Genomic DNA, 20987 nt, shown 5'->3' with positions numbered 1-20987 from the left:
GTGTCTAACTTGCACAATTGGGAGGATGGTGGTGCCACTTAGTGAGACAGGAACCAACGGCAGAAGGTAAGATTGAGAAGGAAAAGAGAATGAATTCAGTTTTAACCTGTTCAATGTAGAGGTCCCCACATAAAGCTCCGAGTGGAGTTGTTGGGCAAGTGTCAGGAGAAAATTGTCTTGATGGCTGTATAAAAACAGATTTACTTTTATGTGGCAGAGTCAACAAAAGCCTTATTTGTAAAAAAAAAAAAAAAAAAAGATACATGAAATTCACTTTGAATTATGAAACTTAAAATACGGATTTCCAGAATCAAGCTGTCTTATTAGTGCTCAAATTCTGCATGAATTCTAGGAATGATATTTCAAATAGATTATGTCTCTGTTTTCGTAGGTAGATGTGCTTTAAAAATTGAAGTATTGATTCAAGCAGTAGGCAAAAGAATACGTTTAGTGTTACATGGTAGAGAGCAAGCAGTTCCAAGTGTGAGATCCTGAGTGGGCTATGGTGTCAGGTGGCCCTTATCACTGTTGTGATCTCCTTTAGCCTCACTCATCATTCTTTTTTTTTTTTTTTTTTTTTTTTTCACTTTTAATGAGGATGCCTACCCTATAAACTCTAAGGTTGTTAGCACTATATGTCATGGATCTGGTATAATAAATAGCAGTGGGGGAGGATTGTAGGAATAGAGTATTAGGAAGGATATGTCCCACCCCACCTTCTTTCTTCCTGGCCTCTCCTGAAAGGATCTTGACCCTACAGATTGATAACACTAGAAAACTCATCAAATAATAATAGTAATCATAAAAAGCTGAGGAGCTTCTTGTTTTATTGCAAGCCAATTCTTTTTAAGGTTTGTTAAGACTTACAGTATTTGACGTAGTTTATGTTATTGAGAGCTAAAGCAATTAAAAACTTGTATAAATATATACTGTGAAACATTTTAATTTGGTGGTTTTAACTAGAGAACTGATTTTTGGAATTACAGTTGATTATATATTTTTTATCTCTGTGTTGACAAAACTACCCTGGTAATTATTTAGAGTATATCACATTAGTTAATAGCACATCTGCTCATTTCAGAATATCTTTCTGAAAACAAGAGATTTGTTGGAATTTAAATGTAATGTTGAGTTGCAGTTGACGTAGGGTTTTGCATCCTAGTTGCTAATGTGATTTTGCTGCATTATCTGAATTAAAGCCTCAATCACTCTGAAATTCATTTTCCTCTCTTTGCAGATCATGTATCAGTTGGAGGGCTCGGAGACAGCTTTTATGAATATTTGCTAAAGGCGTGGTTAATGTCTGACAAGACAGATCTAGAAGCTAAGAAGATGTATTTTGATGCTGTTCAGGTAAACCCAATATTTAAATCATCTTTGCCATTAAACTAACATACAACTTGCAATATTAATCAGCCTTTAGTGGGAAACAGAGTACTATATAAGTGGGTTACAAAATATTTCCAGTTAGGCTGAGTTCAGTGTCTGCTAATATAATTATAACAATAGTAATCCCACTTGATGTGTTTAGTTCTAACAGGGCAGTTGAAGTGTTTTATGTGGTTCACATCTCAGTAATGATTCACATACCTGAAAAAGAGGTATTTTTCTTTGAAGTAGTAGGAATTCCATGCTTAGAGTCACAATTATAATCATAGGGAGGAAAAAAAAAAAAACCTAAATTTATATTCTGAAAAGTGACAAAGTTAACACTGCCCAAGATTACAGACATTCCTAATGGCTATCTCTCCATTTGAAGTAAACTTATCTCCAGAGATAGACAATGCTCTCAAATAAAAATCTGAACTAATGGTTTCCTGTGATCCTTTATAATGGAGGAGGAATGAGAGGGAACAAATAATTTGTTGCATTGTCTACTGTGAGCTAAGTATGTTAGGCAGATACTTTAAATGAAGTGTTTGTCTCCTCACAATAGCTTAGATACTATTTACCTAGTTTTACAGATATCTCTGAACAGAACCTCAGAAAGGTTGAATATGGAACCAAAATTCAAACTAAAATTTGTGTCACCACTATTCTCTTTTTACCTCATCACTATGGATTTATTTGTGAATAAGAATTTCCATATTACACTTAAATGTTCTTTGCATTCATTAAGTTAGTAAAAATAAGTTAGAAACTGCTTAGCAGGGATCCCTGGGTGGCGCAGCGGTTTAGCGCCTGCCTTTGGCCCGGGGCGTGATCCTGGAGACTCGGGATCGAATCCCACGTCGGGCTCCCGGTGCATGGAGCCTGCTTCTCCCTCTGCCTATGTCTCTGCCTCTCTCTCTCTCTGTGTGTGTGACTATCATAAATAAATAAAAATTTTAAAAAAAAAGTTTTATAAAAAAAAAAGAAACTGCTTAGCAAAGTATATATGAGGTGACCAGTGTAAGAGTAAACTAAGCCTCAAGCAAATGTAAGCCCCATCAAAAATGAAAATAAAATTTGAAAGTAAATAAAGTAAAAGAAGGTTATTTTATGTAAAACACTTGATCTCACACCCAACTTTTCAGAAACAAATTTTTTAGCAGAACCTTTGTGATTGTTAAGCATTTTATATGGTAACTCATATTTCTTAAAAATTATTATCAAGGCATCACAATAAACCACATTATCACAAATAATGTTTTAAAATTGTGGCTAAATAATCAGGAAAATGACTTTTTATTGACTATTTAGAATTTTTTTTATAATCGAGAGTATTAATTTACGGGGGGGGGGTGGAAATTTGCAACTCTAATAATGTAGCCACTGTTCTAAAATTAGTCTTCATGAGAGGCGGTCAAAGTAATTTAGACATAGTCCAATTTATTCATTTAAATATATGGGGCGCCTCGGTGGCTCAGTTGGTTAAACATCTGCCTTCAGCTCAAGTCATGATCCCAGAGTCCTGGGATCGAGCCCTACATTCGGCCCCCTGCTCAGCGGAGAGTCTGCCTCTCTCTCTCAAATAAATAAAATCTTTAAAATAAATAATTAAATAAATACACATGCAACTTGCTTTGTTCTGGTTGGCCAGATTGAATATTACTGTGGTTCCCTCCCAAAGGTCAATTAGAAGCATCACTAAGCACAACAGGTATGACTCTTAACTACTCCACCTATAGGAACCAGGACACCTTAGTTAGTATGCTGGCTTTCACTTAGCACAGCCTTAATTAAGGCACACGATGAACATAAAAAGCAAACTAGAATATGGTCCACATGGCCTCTTCCAGGTCTGTTTTTCTTCATTCCTATGAGGTGTCAAGTTTGAAGCTAGGGAATTCTCCATACAGTATGGTTTCTGCTGTGTCGTTTTTTCATTGCTATCCTGGCAGATATTTCAATTATTCTAATCATAAAGTGGCCCCCTAAGATCTTGATGTTTAGGAAAGGCAACTTTAAAATGTTCCGTGAAATATTTTCCTCCAGTTTCTAGAACTATACCCACACAGCTTTTAATATACTGTATTTAGCCAAACCATTGACAGGAAAATCCATTAAGAATAAATGAAGGAAAATGTTTCCTGCTTCTCTTAATAGTGAAAACATTTTCAAGCCATTGTGTTTTCAACTTAGAAAGCAAAGCTAGAACAATTAAATTTCTGATTTGAGAAGTAACCATGTCTTAGAGCGAAGTTTCTTTCTGCTTTAAAAAAAAAAAAAAAAATCTTACTAATAAGAGAAGATACTGTATATTATTGTCCTGGACAGTTGAGTTACTGGGGATACGGCTCTTCAGTTTTAGCTTCAAGTCGATTTTGGAAAGCATTTAATTCCAGCATGGTCTATTTTCTTTGATTGTTTTAATAACAAAATACTTTGAACTTTCAACTGGCTGTTGTGTTCTCTAGAGACCACACAAAGAATCCACCAGAGTGAACGGGTACATGATGTATTAGACATTTAGGTTTCTAAAAGTTTCATCAAACTAATTTTCTTTTTCAAATATGAAAGGCTAAAATCACAAAATACATGATATTCTTTTTACCTAATCAATTCTCAGATTTAACACCTCTTTTTAGAACCACTAACAACTGTTTTTTCCTCCTTTATATTTATTTACATTTTCCCACGGTTACACAAACATTACTTTGAAGGTCTTGGAACTTCATTGTAGTTTATTTTAAGAGGTAGCAGCTTGGTCAGAATCATGCCAAAAATAATACAGTTCTTTATTCAAGATCCATCTCTAGTCCATGCTCAAAAGCTGTAACTTTTGCCATGTAGAAAGAATAATTTCTTGGATGGTGAACAGGTATCTGCTTGAAGAACTTTATTGTAGTTGGTGCTATGAGAAGTATAAATAGTTAAGGTGTTCAGTTGCATTAAATAAGAATGAAATATTAATAGAATAAGTCCATCAACAAAATTAGCTAACCACAGTTACTGAGCACAGTAGTGTGTTCATTTATTTCTTACCACCTTGTTTCATCTGTTTATTTCCAGTAAAGGTAGGAAAGGTATTATCTGTGTATTCATTTTCATTCATTCTTCTCTATCACAAGTTTTGTCTGTGTCTACTAGTCCCAAATGGGCATCCTAAAAAACTCAGTTTCTTTTTTTTTTTTTTTTATAATAGCGTAACAGGTATAGACATAGTTATAGCTCTTTTTCTTCTAGGAAGTCATTGGGAGGGAAAAAACATTTCCTCTGACAGTAACTAGAAGTTAATAATTCCAAACAGTTACACTTCATTTTTGCTTTTTAAATATAAGGCTTATTTTATGTTTTCTAGCTATTGTAAAAGAATATCAACAGTCCTAGGGCAAAAACAAAAGATATTTTACGACTCATTTTTGTAAACATCACTTCTCCCCAATTTTCAGACCTTTATTCTTTTTTTAAGTTTTAATTTTAACTCCAGTTAGTTAACATACAGTGTTATATTAGGTTCAGGTATACAATATAATGACTCAACACTTGCACGCATCACCTGGTGCTCATCACAAGTGCCCTCCTTCATCCCCATCACCTATTTCATCCACCTACTTCCCCTCAGGTAACCATCAGTTTGTTCTCTATAAGTAAGAGCTTGTTTTTTGATTTGTATCTCTCCCATTTTTACCGCTGTACCTTGTTTGTTTTGTCTTTTAAATTCTACGCATGAGTGAAATCATACGGTATTTGTCTTTCTCTGACTTATTTTGCACGACATTATACTCTCTATACTTCCATCCATGTTATTGCAATGGCAAGATTTCATTCCTTTTTATGGCTGGATAATATTCTGTTATTGCCACATCTTCTTTATCTATTGATGAATCAGTGGACACCAGGGCTGCTTCCATGTCTTGGCTATTGTAAATAATGCTGCTATAAACGTTAGGGGTGCACGTATCCCTTTGAATTAGTGTTCTTGTATTCTTCAGATAAACATGCAGTAGTGTGCTTGCTGGATCCTAAGGCAGTTCTATTTTTAACTTTTTGAGGAACCTCCATATTGTTTTCTACCACTGCACTGGTTTGCATTCCTACTGACAGTGCAAGAGGGTTCCTTTTTCTCCACATCCTCACCACCCCCTGTTGTCTCTTGTGTTGTTTTTAGGCATTCTGACAGGTGTGAAGTGATATCTCATTATAGGTTTGTTTTGTGCATTTCCCTGATGATAAGTGATGATGAGCATCTTTTCATGTGTCTTTTTAAAATTTTTTTCATTGTATGCTAATGTGCTTTTTACTAGAATTCCTAGGGAGAAATTTTTTTTAAGATTATATTTATTTATTCATGAGAGAGACAGAGAAAGAGAGAGAGGGGGAGAGACATAGGCAGAGGGAGAAGCAGGCTGGATCCCAGGACCCTGGCATCATGACCTGAGCCAAAGGGAGACGCTCAACCACTGAGTCACCCAGATGCCCCTCCTAGGGAAGAATTTAATTCAAATGTTATCACACTGGAGATGTGAGGGATGATAAATAAACCTTATCAAGTGCTAGGTACACTACTGACTGCTTCATAAAATAAATGTTGCAGAGTTTTCTCCATAGATACTACTATTCCCATTTTATAGATGAGGATTCTGAGATTTAGGGATACAGCAAGCAAATTACCCACTAAGTCCATAGATAGCAAGTGTCAGAGTTGGAATTTGAGGCCAAGCAATCTGTTTCAAGAACAGCACATCTTTCCTACTCAGTTTACTACCCTCTGAGCTAAGATAACCAAAGGCAGCCTGGATTTTATACTCCAGTATGCTCTATTCCTCATCCCCAGAAGAGCTTGTGCTTTGTGTTGTCCATTGTGAACATGGGAATTCATTAACTGTTACCTCTACACCAGTGTCTACCTTTGAGAAGGGGATAGCTTTTGAGGTATGAGGACTATGTTTGGTCATGGAATCAGGCAAAACCAACTGGGCTGGCGCGATAGCAATAGTCCTAACTAACCAAACTAATAAGGCATAGACTAGAGGAAGAATACAGAAAGCAGTAACATAACATTGCAGGTGAGTGGGATTTATGACGCCAAACCCAAAACTGGGAGTGAGGTTTTATCCTTTTTCTCTCTTAGTGTTGAGAATGTTTTTAATATAAATTTGGAAGGGGATTTAAAAATGTTGAAAATAAGTATTATTTACAGGCAATCGAGACTCACTTGATCCGCAAGTCTAGTACGGGCCTGACTTACATCGCAGAGTGGAAGGGGGGCCTCTTGGAACACAAGATGGGCCACCTGACCTGCTTTGCTGGAGGCATGTTTGCACTAGGGGCTGATGACGCTCCTGCAGGCCTAACCCAACACTACCTTCAGCTCGGGGCTGAAATTGCCCGGACCTGTTACGAATCTTACAATCGCACATGTGAGTCCATGTTATTCTTCATTTTCAATCTATCCCCATATCCTTTTATTCTATTCAATAAGGAACTTTGTCACTGTTACCACCAGAAGAATGTCCACTGTGCCTCATGAGACTGGAAGCTCATGATAAATATGTTAAAGGAATGTCTGTTTTTTACTTTAAGAAGCACTGTTTTTCTACATAAAAATATCTACCCTTGGTTTACCAAGCAACAAAAATGGAAACCATAAAGCATTAAGCCAGTCGAATTTGTTGATCCTGCTTTAGGTAAATCACATGGGGTAAGAATGTCCCAGGTGCAAAAGAAACTTAGTATTGCATTATTAAGCTTTTCAGTATCTCCATGAATAGAGTCTGGCTCGCTTCTCGTAAAATGGGAGTTTGAAATTTAAATAACCTTTCATGACATAATGACTAACAATTCTCAACCAGCTAACTGGTTTTCCAGCTAACTGATGAGGGGTGTTGTGCCTGGTACCTACCTGGGGGGCACTCAGTAAATGATGGTTAAATTAAATAAAAGATCATTGTGATTTTCCAAAAAGGACTCTCAGATGACTGAATCTTAAAAGGATATTGAATATTAGTTATTATATGATGTTTATAACTGTTCCTTAAAATGATTTGGCATCTCTCTTGAATGTTGTAAAGTACTTTCTAGTTTAATTTGAGTTGTAGAACTGAGGGGTGTCCAAGACAGTAACCCTTGTCATCCCTGCATGCCCTTTAGATATGAAACTGGGACCAGAAGCTTTCAGATTCGATGGCGGTGTTGAAGCCATTGCTACAAGGCAAAATGAAAAATACTACATCCTACGGCCAGAGGTTGTTGAGACGTACATGTACATGTGGCGACTGACTCATGATCCAAAGTACAGGAAATGGGCCTGGGAAGCCGTAGAGGTGATGTTTTAATCTGCTTATATTTCTTATACATAAATGTTGTAGGAAAAAATGTTCAGTGATTTCTATAAATACAGCATATCAACCTTTCTATGATTTTTATAGCTTTTTTGGAGGGTGGCAGGGGGGTGGGGAGAAGGACAGAGAATCTTAAGCATGCTCCACACCCATTGCAGAGTCCAGCAGAGGCTCAGTCTCACAACTCCAATCATGACCAGAGCCAAAATCAAGAGTCAGCTGCTCAAATGACTGAGCCACCCAGGCACCCCTGGTTCTTAAAGCTTTAATCAGACTTCTTCCCAATTCAAGACTGAGTGCTTTCCGTTGTCATCCTATATCCCTGGCTTCAGCTTTGCTTTATGTAACAGTGATATTAATATTAATACTTTGATAAAGAAGGGGGTATCTAGAAAGGCATATTATAAAATTAAATTCTCATAGCCATAGAAGTGATGATCACTTAAGTCCACAGTTACTGACAACTTGGGGATAATCACCCCTGCCTGTTGTCTGTTTCAAGAAGCCACTGTGGTTTTGTTTTTGTTTGGCGGAGGGCGGGTTATAGTCTTTGGGCATTGAAATGAAAATATATGCTTCTACTTAGAGTTTCAACCTAAATTAAAAGGTAAACTGAGGCAAACTCAAAACTGTCCAAAAAAAAAAGTTTATTCAGGAACAGCAGAGGAATTGCAATTCAGGTGAGTCAGTTGAGGATTCAAGGTAGGCTGTACTTATGGACAGGGAATGTAAAGAAGAGAGAATTCAGTTAGAGTCTGTTATAATAAAAAACGAATGGAGACCAGCTTTGGGAATTCCCTGAGCAAAGTCCGGTCATACAAATAAAGCTTAGTTGAACTACTTTGTGAGGCAGCCCGACCGAGGTCATTTCTAATTCATTTCTCTGAAATACCATAAGTAAAACTTCCCAAGTGGTTGATACAAGGCAACCCCCGGCCAACTCCTTACCATCCCAGCATTATTAGGTTTCCATAAATCCAGCGTGTACAGGAAATCAGTCTCTGAGTCCTTAAGTTTTGGTTTCCTGAGGGCACATGAGTAAGATTTTCTGTTTTCTGTCTTCTATTTCCATTTCCATTTTAGAATGAAATTTGTCCACGGAGTAAATTAGCTTAGATCTAACTTTTAGAAAGAACCTATAGAAGAACTACTTTGTGCAACAATATTCATTCACTGATCTCAGCTTTCCCTGGATATCTCTAAGCTTTCCGTCTGTCCAGTGTGCTGTCTGAATTGTCTTTGTCACCCTTTGGGTCTCTATCTACAAAACATGGCCTATCATCTTCCTAAACTAATCTAGTGAATTCTGTGTGCTGGTGCCAGGGGCTATGCCCTCCAAAATGCATCAAACGATAATTTAAGGAGCTATCATTCTGGAAGGAGTTGTGGTGGAGCATTGAGGGGATAAGAAGAAGCTAACGCTTTAATTAAACTCACTGTTAGAGAGTTAGCCATCTTTAAAACCTGACCGTTAGAAACCTTTTCTCGGGAAATCTAAAAAAAACATATTGCCTTTGTTTAAGTTATAACTAATCTCTTAGAAGCCGTTGTTGAATCTTGCTTATTACTCCCTTCGCGTAGTGTGTGTCTTATCACCAGTCATTAGTCATTTTAAGTAATAACGATTCTGTAGGCCCCTTTTTGTCTTTTTTTTTTCTTGCGAAGTTTTCTAATTATGTTTAGTCAGTGGTAATTCCAATTTCTTTAAATTTAGAGTTTTTTTTCTCTAAAAAAATGTATAAAAATTGAGGTTCATCTAAGCTTTGGCAATAGGAAATTATTTTGTTTTTCAATAGGCCAACAAAAGAATTCAGGCTAATAGTCACTTTGGAAATACCAGTTTAAATTGAAAATATCCGGAATAATGTATTTCATCCAATGTGAAACAACGTACTTGATAAGAAACACTATTATTTTATATCCCACTAAGAAAATACAACACTACTGGGTAAATTATGACACGCCAGTTTTGAAGATGTTAAAATGTGAAAAATGAATGGTAGAGAACTGACAAAACATGGAAATGAGGGGATCCCTGGGTGGCGCAGCGGTTTGGCGCCTGCCTTTGGCCCAGGGCGCAATCCTGGAGACCCGGGATCGAATCCCACGTCGGGCTCCTGGTGCATGGAGCCTGCTTCTCCCTCTGCCTGTGTCTCTGCCTCTCTCTCTCTCTCTCTGTGACTATCATAAATAAATAAAAATTTAAAAAATTAAAAAAAAAAAACATGGAAATGAGTAGACCTCTATTGCCATGTGGATGGGAAGCTTTGGTTTGCTTGGTTCTCCAGGTGAGCGTGTTCACGGGGTAATTTGGTTTTAGGGGTTGGGATTTTTGTCCATTGTTAATGTCTATGATGTAAGATGGTCTCCCTGTGCACAACATAGGCACCCCCTGCCCCCCCTCCTCGCTTTTTGCCAACAGCATTTCTGCTAGAACTTGAGGTCTAGGGGAGGAAGGAGTGCTGGCACGCTTGCCTTTCTTAAAGTGCAAAATCATAGACACAGAGAGCGTGGTAGCGCTCTTTCCCTCGTGTGACATCCTCTTAGCCCTCCTTTGTTTGAGCCCCGCCTGCAGGGGCAGCATCCCCACAAGCTCCCCACAAGCTCCCCACAAGCTCCCCACAAGCTCCCCGCAAGCTATCACATCTGCCCTGGCTCTGAGCCTCTCCCCAGGCAGCTGGCTGTACTCTGGGAAGTAGGAGGGTTAAAGCCCCCAGGGGACCACCCTGAACCAACAAGATTTCAGAGTTGATGAATAACCCTCTCAGTCTTCCCCCTTTGAGATGCATTCTACATGGTTCCTCAGAGGGTTTCCAGCGGGAGGGAGCCCTATGGCCTACCGCTCAGTGCATTTCCATGGCTCTTCTCCCCTCCCCGTTTCACTTGCCCCACTCATTCCCTTCCTGATATCACCTCCCTTCAAAAGTTCCTGCATCCAACCCTTGTGTCATGCTCCATTTTTTAGGGGAACACAAACTAAAAAATAGGAGTATATCTTAAAAATCACATAGACTAGCCTTCCACTCATAGAAAAGATCTTGTCATCTTTTTTTTTTTAAGATTTTATTTATTTATTCATGAGAGACATCAAAATAGAGGCAGAGACATGGGCAGAGGGAGAAGCAGGCTCCCCTCGGAGAGCCTGATGTGGGAGTCAATCCCAGGATCACGCCCTGAGCCAAAGGCAGATGCTCAACCGCTGAATCACCCAGGTGCCCCAGATCTTGTGGTCTTTGCCACATGGCTATTCCTCATCTAGTCAAGGACTTTGTAGTTAACAAGAACATACTACACGTAAAGTAATTCCATTTTTTACTGGCTGGAAGTTAGAAAGTTACCCCTTTAGATACCAGAATTTAGGGTGTTTTGCGGTCTGGAGGTCTGGGTGGGGGGGAATGCCTTCTCTTTTCACACTGCAGCTCCTCAGTTATCTGAAGACAGCACGTTCTGTCCACAGCTCCATCCTCCTCCATCACTTCCCTCCACCTCTTCGTGACATGTGTGGTCTCTCAGGACTGAGTGGTGTGACCCAATAACCTGTCTTCTGAGTGTTATTTCCCACAGCCTGTGGTCCCGCTTGTTTTCTGAGTAGATTGTAAAACCCCTGGCTTATGTTGAAATTGTGGTCAAATGATACTAGCTACTATATTAGTTCTTATCAAGACATCTCTTTTGTTCCATGCTTGTTTTCACCCACGCTTGCTATTTCTAAAGTATTTGTCAGCCATCCTCCTATCTTCTCTTGAAGCACTCCCTTTGCAGCTTTCTTTCAGCGACACACTAGATAAACCTGCTCTCCATGTCTTAGCCAGATTTCTGAATAGTAACACTGAACACAATAATAATGTCAAACAAGATAGCAAACTATGCAATCCAGCATACAGCACTAGAAGCTTCTCCACAGGTTACCAATAGTCCATTAATCACAGATGTTCACACGATTGTGAATCTACATAGCAGAAATAACATTTACCTCCGTTCTTTTACTTATTCTCAATGATGTCATAAAAACTTCATTAAATTCCTCCCAATTACGTATAATATTCTGATGAGGTTTGGCTATAAGTTATGCTTATGTATTTATATGTGTGTTGGTAAATATAGATTTTACAATGTCTATAAACCTGTGTGTATAGATTATATGATGTCTCCCCTGGTTCACAGATAAGTCTTATATAGGGATTTTTTTTTTTCCTTCTTTTGCACATTTTTTTTCTGATCTCCTAAATCTAACCTTTTCCATATGGACATTCTGGCCCTGAAAAAAGTGATTTGTCTTCCCAGTCCCTGCTTCTCCCTCCCCAGGCTTGATCCCCGTTTCCAGGCTCTTTGATATGTCTGTTTTGCTAGGTTCTACCTTTGAGCTCAGACCAAACTCAACCATTCAGCCTTATTATTAGCACTATTCCCTAGAATCCACTCTTGGAAATCCCCATGGATCAGCTGTTTATCTAACCTGTTTAACCTAAAGATAAGAGAATGCTTTTCTATCCCTTTTGGACTTAAGATTTAACTCATGCTGCTCGCTATTCTCTTACCTTTCTTTCCCCTAAAAAGATATAGTCACTTAGGATCTGGGTTGTCCTTCATCCTTTATTTGGAGCTCTGATAACTGTAAATATTTTCCTATTTTTCTTTTCTCTGCTATTTGTACATCCCAGACACACATGGTCACTAATAATGTAAGAATTTACATAAAATCGAGGTGGTCCCGATGCCTAGAGTCTGAGAGCCCCAAGAACAGAGTATAGTAAAATGATGTTCTGATCCGACTATGCAACATAAATACACAGCTGCTTCCACTGTTGAGATACTATAATATTAGTAATGTCAGGGTCTGTTATGGGTGCCCAGGAGGGCTGCTTATCCCCAGCTTCATATCCCTAAAGTTTTAAAATTTAGATTTAACATGAAGGTTTTTCATTTTTTAAAAGTAAAAAAAAATAAAAAAATAAAAATAAAATAAATAATTTTTAAAAAATAAAGAAACAAAGCCTCTTTGGCATTTCCCTTTTTTTTTTTTTTTAATTTGCCAAAAGCCTCATAAAAGGAAAATAGCTAGGCTTCTCTAAACCCCCAAAAGGTCCCTGTCACCATGCAAAGTGTATCTTCTTCTTGTTTTATTCTCACAACAACCCCATGTTGAACAAAGGGACACTGCCTGGGTCCAGGAACGTCTGTGGGCTCCCTTAGAGAGTCCAGGGCCAGGATCCAGCCCCCTCTTCTGAGATTTTAGAATGTGTTCCGGACAACTGTGGCTCGCCACATTAGGATGAGAAGAATGAGGGTGAACTGAAAAGAAGAAAAATGTTTGGGCACTGTCCACCCCACAAAACGACTCTTTCCCTATAATGAAAAAAGGAGCTTGTAGAAATTTCTGTGGGAGAGAGGAGTAGCAGTTTATCATGACTGGTTCTCTCATTAACTTATCACCAAAGAACTTCAAGGGTGGGGAAAAAAAACATCTAAAAGTTTTGTTGTTAAAATCTTCTTTAGGAACTGTCTGGAAGTAGGATTTAATTACGTTCCATAACAACAAACTTGTCCATTTCTTCTAAATCCTGTTTGGTTTTTTTTTCTTTTCTACAAATAATCTTGGGCCTACTCCAATGTATCTGGTATTTGACTTTTTAATCAAAAAGAACTTACAAAAGAGGAAGGAAGGAAAAAAATAATACAACCTGAAAGTTCCTTTCTGCAGGTTTTCCCCCTGCTTGGTTTGTTGTCTGCAGCAGAGACTATAATCAAAGCAGTTTTTTTCAGTTGATCTTATTTTCCCAGTGGCTTTTTAAAAGTACCAAATCAGGAGATATTTTCTTTGTTCATGGAACCTGCAAGTTGATAGGTTATTATCCAAATTTTCATTCCCATACTGCCCAACCCATCTCTTTCTCAAATACTCATTAGAGCCAGAGAACTTCAGGAATGTAGGATCATTTCTCTCCAGACAGTTAAGAAATGAATTCCTCCCATTTTCTTCCATCCCATACTAGAGAAAAGAAAAATATGTTTTAGAAATAGATATGAGCCACATTTTTTTTCACTGCTATCCATTTTCTTCTTTGCTACCTGTCACCAATATCACTAATACTCCACCATCGGTGTTTACAAAATAAGATGACCTGGGTCCAGTAGCAGCTGTTTTTAATCCAGTACCCTTTCTCAGTTCTTGGGTTTTTAATCCCAGTTGACATTCACAGTCTCTTTTGATCAGGGGTCAGCAAACTTTTCCGTAAGAGCCAGAGAGAACTAGGCTTGGAGGCCATATGCAAGCACAAGCATGCATTTTATTGTGCTCTGCAAATACTGTGCTTTTTACAAATTGAAGGTTTGTAACAACCCTGTGCCCAGCAAGTCTAATCGGTGCCATTTTTCCAACAGCATTAGCTTGTTTCCTATCTCTGTCACATTTTGGTAATTCTCACAATATTTAAGTCTTTTTCATTCTTATTATATTTGTTGCAGTGATGTATGATCAGTGATCTTTGATGTTATTATTGTAACGGTTTTGATGTGCCACAAACTGCACCTTTATAAGACAGAGAACTTTATCAATAAATGTTGTGTGTTCTGATGGCTCTACTCCTCTCCCTCCCTCTCTTTGGGCCTTCCTATTTCCTGAGATATGACAATACTGGCAGTAGGCCAGTTAATAGCCCTACAGTGGCCTCTTAAGTGTTCGGGTGAAAGGAACAGTCATACATCTTCCAATTTAAAGCAAAAACTAGACACGGTTAAATTTAGTGAGGAGGGCGGGTCAGAAGCCAAGAAAGGCCAAGAGGTAGGCCTCTTCTGCCAAACAGTCACATTGTAAGTGCAAAGGAAAAACTTCTTGAGGGAAATTAAAAGTGCTACCTCAGTGAACACAGGAATGATAAGAAAGCAATATGCTGATAGGGAGAAAGTTGAGTGACCTGGATAGAAGATCAGCCCAACCACAACATTCCCTTAAGCCACAGCCTAACCTCGAGCAAGGCCCTAACTCTCTTCAATTCCGTAAAGGCTGGGAGAGGTGAGGAAGCTGCAGAACAAAAGATATTTCATGAGGCTTAAGGAAAGAAGCCATCTCTGTAACATCAAAGGGCAAGGGGAAGCAGCAAGTGCTGATGGAGAAGCTGCCGCAAGTTATCCAGAAGACCTAGCCAAGATCGTTAATGAACTGCACTACACAACAGATTTTCATTGTGGTTGAAATGGCCTGCTATTGGAAGAAGATGCCATCTAGGACTTTCAAAACTGAAGAGGAGAAGTAAGTGCCTGGCTTCAAAGCTTCAAAGGACAGGCTGACTCCCTTGTTAGGGGCTGATGGAGCTGGTGACTTGAAGTTGAAGCCAATGCCCACTTACCATTTCAGAAATCCTAGGGGCTCTAATAATTATGTTAAATCTACTCTGTCTATACTCTATAAATAGAACAACAAAGCTCATGTGTCTCCAGCATGGTTTACTGAATATTTTAAGCCTGCTGCTGAGACCTACTGCTCAGGAAAAAAGATCCCTTTCACAATATTACCGCTCCTTGACAGTGTACCTGGTAGCCCAAGAGCTCGGACAGAGATATACAATGAGATTTCTGTTTTCATGCCTGCTAAGATAGCATCCATTCTGCATCCCATAGATCAAGGAGCATTTTGACTTTAAGCATTTAAGAAATACATTTCCTAAGGCTACAATTGCCACAGCTAGTAATTCCTCTGATGGATCTGGGCAAAGTCCATTGAAAACCTCCTGGTAAGAATTCACCATTCTGGATACTATTAAGAATATTCATCATTGGGATGCCTGGGTGGCTCAGCAGTTGGGTAACTGCCTTCAGCTCAGGTCACGATCCCAGGACCCAGGATCAAGTCCCGCATCGGGCTCCCTGCGGGGAACCTGCTTCTCCCTCTGCCTGTGTCTCTCATGAATAAATAAATAAATCTTAAAAAAAAAAATATTCATCATTTTTGGAAGAGGTCACAGTATCAACATTAACAGGACTTTGAAAGAAGTTATCTACCCTCATGGGTGACTTGAGGGGTTCAAGACCTCAGGGGAGGAAGTACCCACAGAGGTGGTGGAAAATAGCAAGGGAACTAGAATTAGAAGCAGAAGCTAAAGATGTGACTGAATCGCCAAATCCCATGATAAAACTCAAACAGATGAAGAGTTGCTTCTCATGGACGAGCAAAGAAAGTGGTTTCTTGGGATGGAATCTACTCCTGATGAAGATCGTTGACCGCCAAGAGTTTAGAACATTACATAAACTTAGTTGATAATGCAGCAGCAAGGTTTGGGAGGATGGGCTCCCATTTTGAAAGAGGCTCTACTGCAGGTAGAGCCTCCATCAACTCAGCACCGTGTGCTGCAGAGAAATCATTTGTAAAAGATACGATCCCGACTTGGCAAACTTCATTGTTGCCTTATTTCAAGAATTTGCACAGCCACCCCTACTTTCAGCAGCCTGAGAAGGGCAGCAGCCACCAATATCAGAGAAAGACCCTCCAACAGCTCTAAAAAGAGGACAAGCCCACTGAACCCTCAGATGATGCTTAGCGTTTTTTTAGCAACAGTGTTTTTTAATTAAGGTATGTATATTGTTTTTCAGAAATAACGCTACCACACACTTAATAGACTCTAGTACAGTGGAAACATAACTTTCATATGCACTGGGAAATGAAAAAATTCACTTGACTCACTTTATCACAATATTCACTTAGTGTAGTGGCCTGGAGCCAAACCCACAATGTCTTCGAGGTTTGCCTGTACTCCTCTCTGCCGTTGTAATGGAAAAAAAAAACTAGCCACAGACAATATGTCAACAGATGAGCATGGCTATGGTTCAGTAACACTTTATTTACAAAATTAACAGTAAACTGGGTTAAGCCTGTGATCCATAGTATGATGAACCCGACTATGGACCACAAGAGGAAATGCTTAAAAAAAATAAATCACTGAAAAATTATTTCAAAATTAAATGTAGAAGTGTTTCTAATAGATATCTAGTCTATATACCCTTTAACTTTTTATACTTTATATGCCTTTGCATTTTGTGGGGTTTTTTTTTTAAATGTTCGCCTAAAACCCTTCCACATGTATTCAATTTGAATCCTTATTTTATTTGCATCTGGCAATTTCATAATAAAAACTGGCGACAAGCAGTTTATTGCAACATGACCGTTTCTCCCCTCTTCCTTGGTAGGCCCTGGAAAATCACTGCCGCGTGAACGGAGGCTATTCAGGCCTAAGGGATGTTTACCTCCGACACGAGAGTTATGACGATGTACAGCAGAGTTTCTTCTTGGCAGAGACACTGAAGTAAGTAAAACGTATTCCAAAAGTATGTGGCTGAGGCACCTGATCCGATCTTCTTTGTCGATGTCTTTATCATGAACACATTCAAACGGTAGCAAGTATGACGGCTTCCGAATGCCCCCTCTCCCTGTGTGGCAGTGACTGTGGGTAGGTTTCCAGTCGTTACCCAAGTCTGATGCCTTAGCGCTGCATTGTGGGATTTCACACACTCATCCCTAAGCACAGAGCAGCTGCTTTACTCCACATTAGTGAGTATATCGCCTTGGGGTTTTGCAATACTTGACTGTCGTCCGTGATTCTCCGTAAGACATACGGAGACATTGATGCGGTTTTTGCTGTGTCTTTATGCTTTCCCTGCCTGACACAGCCTCTCGGGCCTCATATACTCATGTTTTTCTCTCCAGATATTTGTACTTAATATTTTCTGATGATGATCTGCTTCCACTGGAACACTGGATCTTCAATACCGAGGCACATCTTCTCCCTGTACTCTGTACGAATAAAAAGGAAGTCGAAGTCAATGCAAAATAAAAAAGATCTTTTATATTTTACTGTGCTCCATTCCCTTCACTGCATACCTTAATAATTCCTTTTCTGGTATTCAGGCACATGATGAATTTTTATCAATAGGTCTGTGATTATTCTAAGTTCTAAAATTGTTTTGCAGTCTTTTATGTTTATTATCATAGGCATAGATGGACCTAAATTCCTTATCATATCCTTTATTACTCAGTCAGTGGATCATAGGTTTTTACTTTTTTTAAGTAATCTCTGGAGTTCATGAAGGTATATCATTTTTATTAAATTGAACAGAATGGTATACCAGTGACCTCTTAGTTACAATTTTGATTTGACTGCAAAACTTTTTCCTCCTCTATGAGGAGATGACGTCTGCTTTAAGCTGTAATGTTTTGCCATGTTGCAAAAAGCCATAATAATAAATTAAATATTAAAAAAAGCTTTTTCCTTTTCAATTTCATGTTAATCTGGTTTGTCTATCCACCAGAGACAGATCTTATAACTGTGACAGACAGCCTCTTTATGCGGGTCTATCATTATTTGATAGAATGTCTTCTAAAATCTTCACTCACATTGTAATTCAAATTAGAGTGTCATCCCAAAAGGATCATCTCGTGTTGACCTCATTTCATTGGAACCACAGTATATTTTTGTTGGTTAATTATATTAGTGTTTCCTAATTTGTGAATTAGTTCTCAAATTTTACTTTAAATGCCCTGTGTCATTTCTGGATCATGTCCTGGTTAATTTCTTCCATCCCCTACCACACGAGTGGAGCTTTCGAGTTTTGCAGAACTCTGCTATTACTGAATTACATTTTTTGAAAGACAACAGTATAACTTTTAGTGTGTTAGCTTTTGCTTTTAACTGAGTATATGAAGAAATTGAGTCTCTCCAAAGAAAGGGTGAGTATTTAACATGGTTTTTAGTTTGTATTTCACCTTTAAGGTTTTTTCTCTTGTTCTCAAAAAAAGCATTACATTTGGTTCAGATTTTTCAGATTTGAAAAGAGCCCTTTCTCAAATGTAGTAAACTATTTCATTTCAATTTATGACAGCAGGATTTAACTCTGAAAGAAGCTCTGCTAATATGTCTATTCATGGTCAACTGAAGAAAATCTAATAAACTTTTAGGCTAAGTAAGAATATAGTACATTTTGTCAGGTTAAATTCAACACAGAGATCCCAGCTTAAAAGCAATATATAGGAATGGACATTCCTAATCCCCCACAGTCATATAGCAGATCAAAATAATTACATGATTCTTCATTAAGAATAAGCATCATTTTGAGATATGAGTGGCTTTCCCTACAACACGTTTGGTGGCAGCTTGTGCTTTCTCATATTAGTTCATATTTTATATATATTTCTTGAAAGGGCTAATATGATGATGCATATACTGAGGAGCAGAGACTTTGAGCCACCTGCATTTTCAACCGAGAGTGGTCGGATGGTTCAGTGCAACCCCATGAACTGGGCTGAAGTATATGAAATTGCTGCACTTGTAGTAGAGAAACTGCCCAATATCAGCAATTTCATATGCTTCAACATAATGTTTTTTAATTATTTTCTTAGATCTCAGTAGACTCAATTGTTTTCAGCTGTTTCAGCTTTTGAAAGTGTTTCAAAAGATTTCCTTTGTCTGAAAGGACCACCTGTGTGACCTGCTCTTTTTTCAATACTGTACGTTGTTTTATGTCAAAGAATAAATTAATAAAATTAGTAAATGAAAAAGATCCTTTAGTGCATCATTATTGCCATGTTAATGAGTTCCTGTGACCCAGAATAACTCCTTCCACTCATATCTTCAGCTCACTTTATGAAATGAATGGTTTGTTGAGAGTCCTTTCTTCCAGAACTTAAAAGCAGTGTGTGAGATTATTGCAAAAATTGGGCCATATGTATTTAAATGATAATTTTCACGTGAATGTCCTTGGACTGGAAATTTAATTTATTTTCTTTAAATTTTCAGTTTGATTTGAAAGAGCACAAAGCTGATATGTATTTCTGCAGCAGATACTTTGAAATCAGGTTATGTGTACACACTGCACTATAACGTACCTTTTGTATCCTGATATAAATAGGCAAGATGATTGTACTATGTTTTGCTCTGCCAATGGCAAGGACAAAGTTTTTCAATTCTAGAACTTGGAGTTTTCAACCTAAATCCCAAAACACCAAAAATGTAAACATGATTAAGAGATTATTATTATTAGGGTGATGTAATTTAATTAAAGTTATATTTTGTGTTAATTATTTCGAACAACTGAAGTCCTTAGGTAGGCATTTTCATTCATTTTCAGCAAAACTGTGCAGTTAAGTTTACATATGTATTCACATCCTGAAAGGCAAATAATTAAAATAGCACTTCATTTTGTGTTTCTGCATATATTTTTGGTATACTGTGCACAATTACTATTACACCTATAAGTTGTATGAAATTTACAGAACTCGATGTTTGTCATGACTCTTCCATGTGTAGCACCCATTCTTTTCATTGGTTGTTTTTAATTTGTACATAAATCTATTCTGTCATTTCCAACTTTATATAAATCTCTAATGTTATGGGAAACATAATAGATTGACACATAATTTTTAAAAACTATATTTGTAAAATTTCTCTATTGTGAATAAAGCCTTTTAATATATCTCCTCATTTGTTATTGTTTCTCCTTTTAAATAAGCTTTTGTATATATAGGGGTGAAAACATACAATTGCAAATTGAGATAATAGTGATTATTATTAATCCTAATAGTGGGGACACCTGGGTGGCTCAGCAGTTGAGCCATCTGCCTTTGGCTCAGGGCATGATCCCAGGATCTGGCATCGAATCCCATGTCAGGCTCCTTGCAGGAAGCCTGCTTCTCCCTCTGCCTGTGTCTCTGCCTCTCTCTCTCTCTGTGTCTCTCATGAATAAATAAAATCTTTTAAAACATAATAATAATAATCCTAATAGTGATTCCATACCACGCCCAGAGGATCTTGACAAAGTTACATTTCTCATTAAAAACTTTAAATTGCAAAAAAAATTGCATATACATTTTTTATTAACTAAATATCTTATTAAGATTCCAACATAGGGATCCCTGGGTGGCGCAGCGGTTTAGCGCCTGCCTTTGGCCCAGGGCGCGATCCTGGAGACCCGGGATCGAATCCCACGTCGGGCTTCCGGTGCATGGAGCCTGCTTCTCCCTCTGCCTATGTCTCTGCCTCTCTCTCTCTCTCTCTCTCTCTGTGACTATCATAAATAAATAAAAATTTAAAAAAGAAAAAAGATTCCAACATAGGGGCACCTGGGTGGCTCAGTTGGTTAAGCATCCAACTCTTGTTTTCAGCTCAGGCCATGATCTCAGGGTCCTGGGATCGAGCCCCACATCAGGCTCTGCCCTCAGCAGGCAGTCTGCTGGAGATTCTCTCCCTCTCCTCTGCCCTCCCCCCCCATTCTCTCTCCCTCTCTCTCAAATAAATA

At 38.3% G+C, this 20987-nt stretch overlaps 1 protein-coding gene across 1 annotated transcript in view; it reads left to right on the top strand.

The window, feature by feature from the left end:
- The window catches only part of MAN1A1 (mannosidase alpha class 1A member 1), a 166638-nt gene extending 146473 nt beyond the window's left edge, over positions 1-20165 (top strand). Inside the window, exons 8-12 of the mRNA XM_035705084.2 lie at positions 1238-1353; positions 6566-6785; positions 7516-7688; positions 16887-17002; positions 17404-20165. Coding sequence (XP_035560977.1) covers positions 1238-1353; positions 6566-6785; positions 7516-7688; positions 16887-17002; positions 17404-17530 — 752 coding nt within the window. The 3' untranslated portion in view covers positions 17531-20165. The remainder of the gene's footprint in view (positions 1-1237; positions 1354-6565; positions 6786-7515; positions 7689-16886; positions 17003-17403) is intronic.
- Positions 20166-20987: the final 822 nt, after the last annotated feature.

The sequence above is a fragment of the Canis lupus genome, chromosome 1, assembly GCF_003254725.2.
Source record: "Canis lupus dingo isolate Sandy chromosome 1, ASM325472v2, whole genome shotgun sequence".
Lineage (NCBI taxonomy): Eukaryota > Metazoa > Chordata > Mammalia > Carnivora > Canidae > Canis > Canis lupus.
This window is presented reverse-complemented; position numbering and strand designations above follow the sequence as displayed.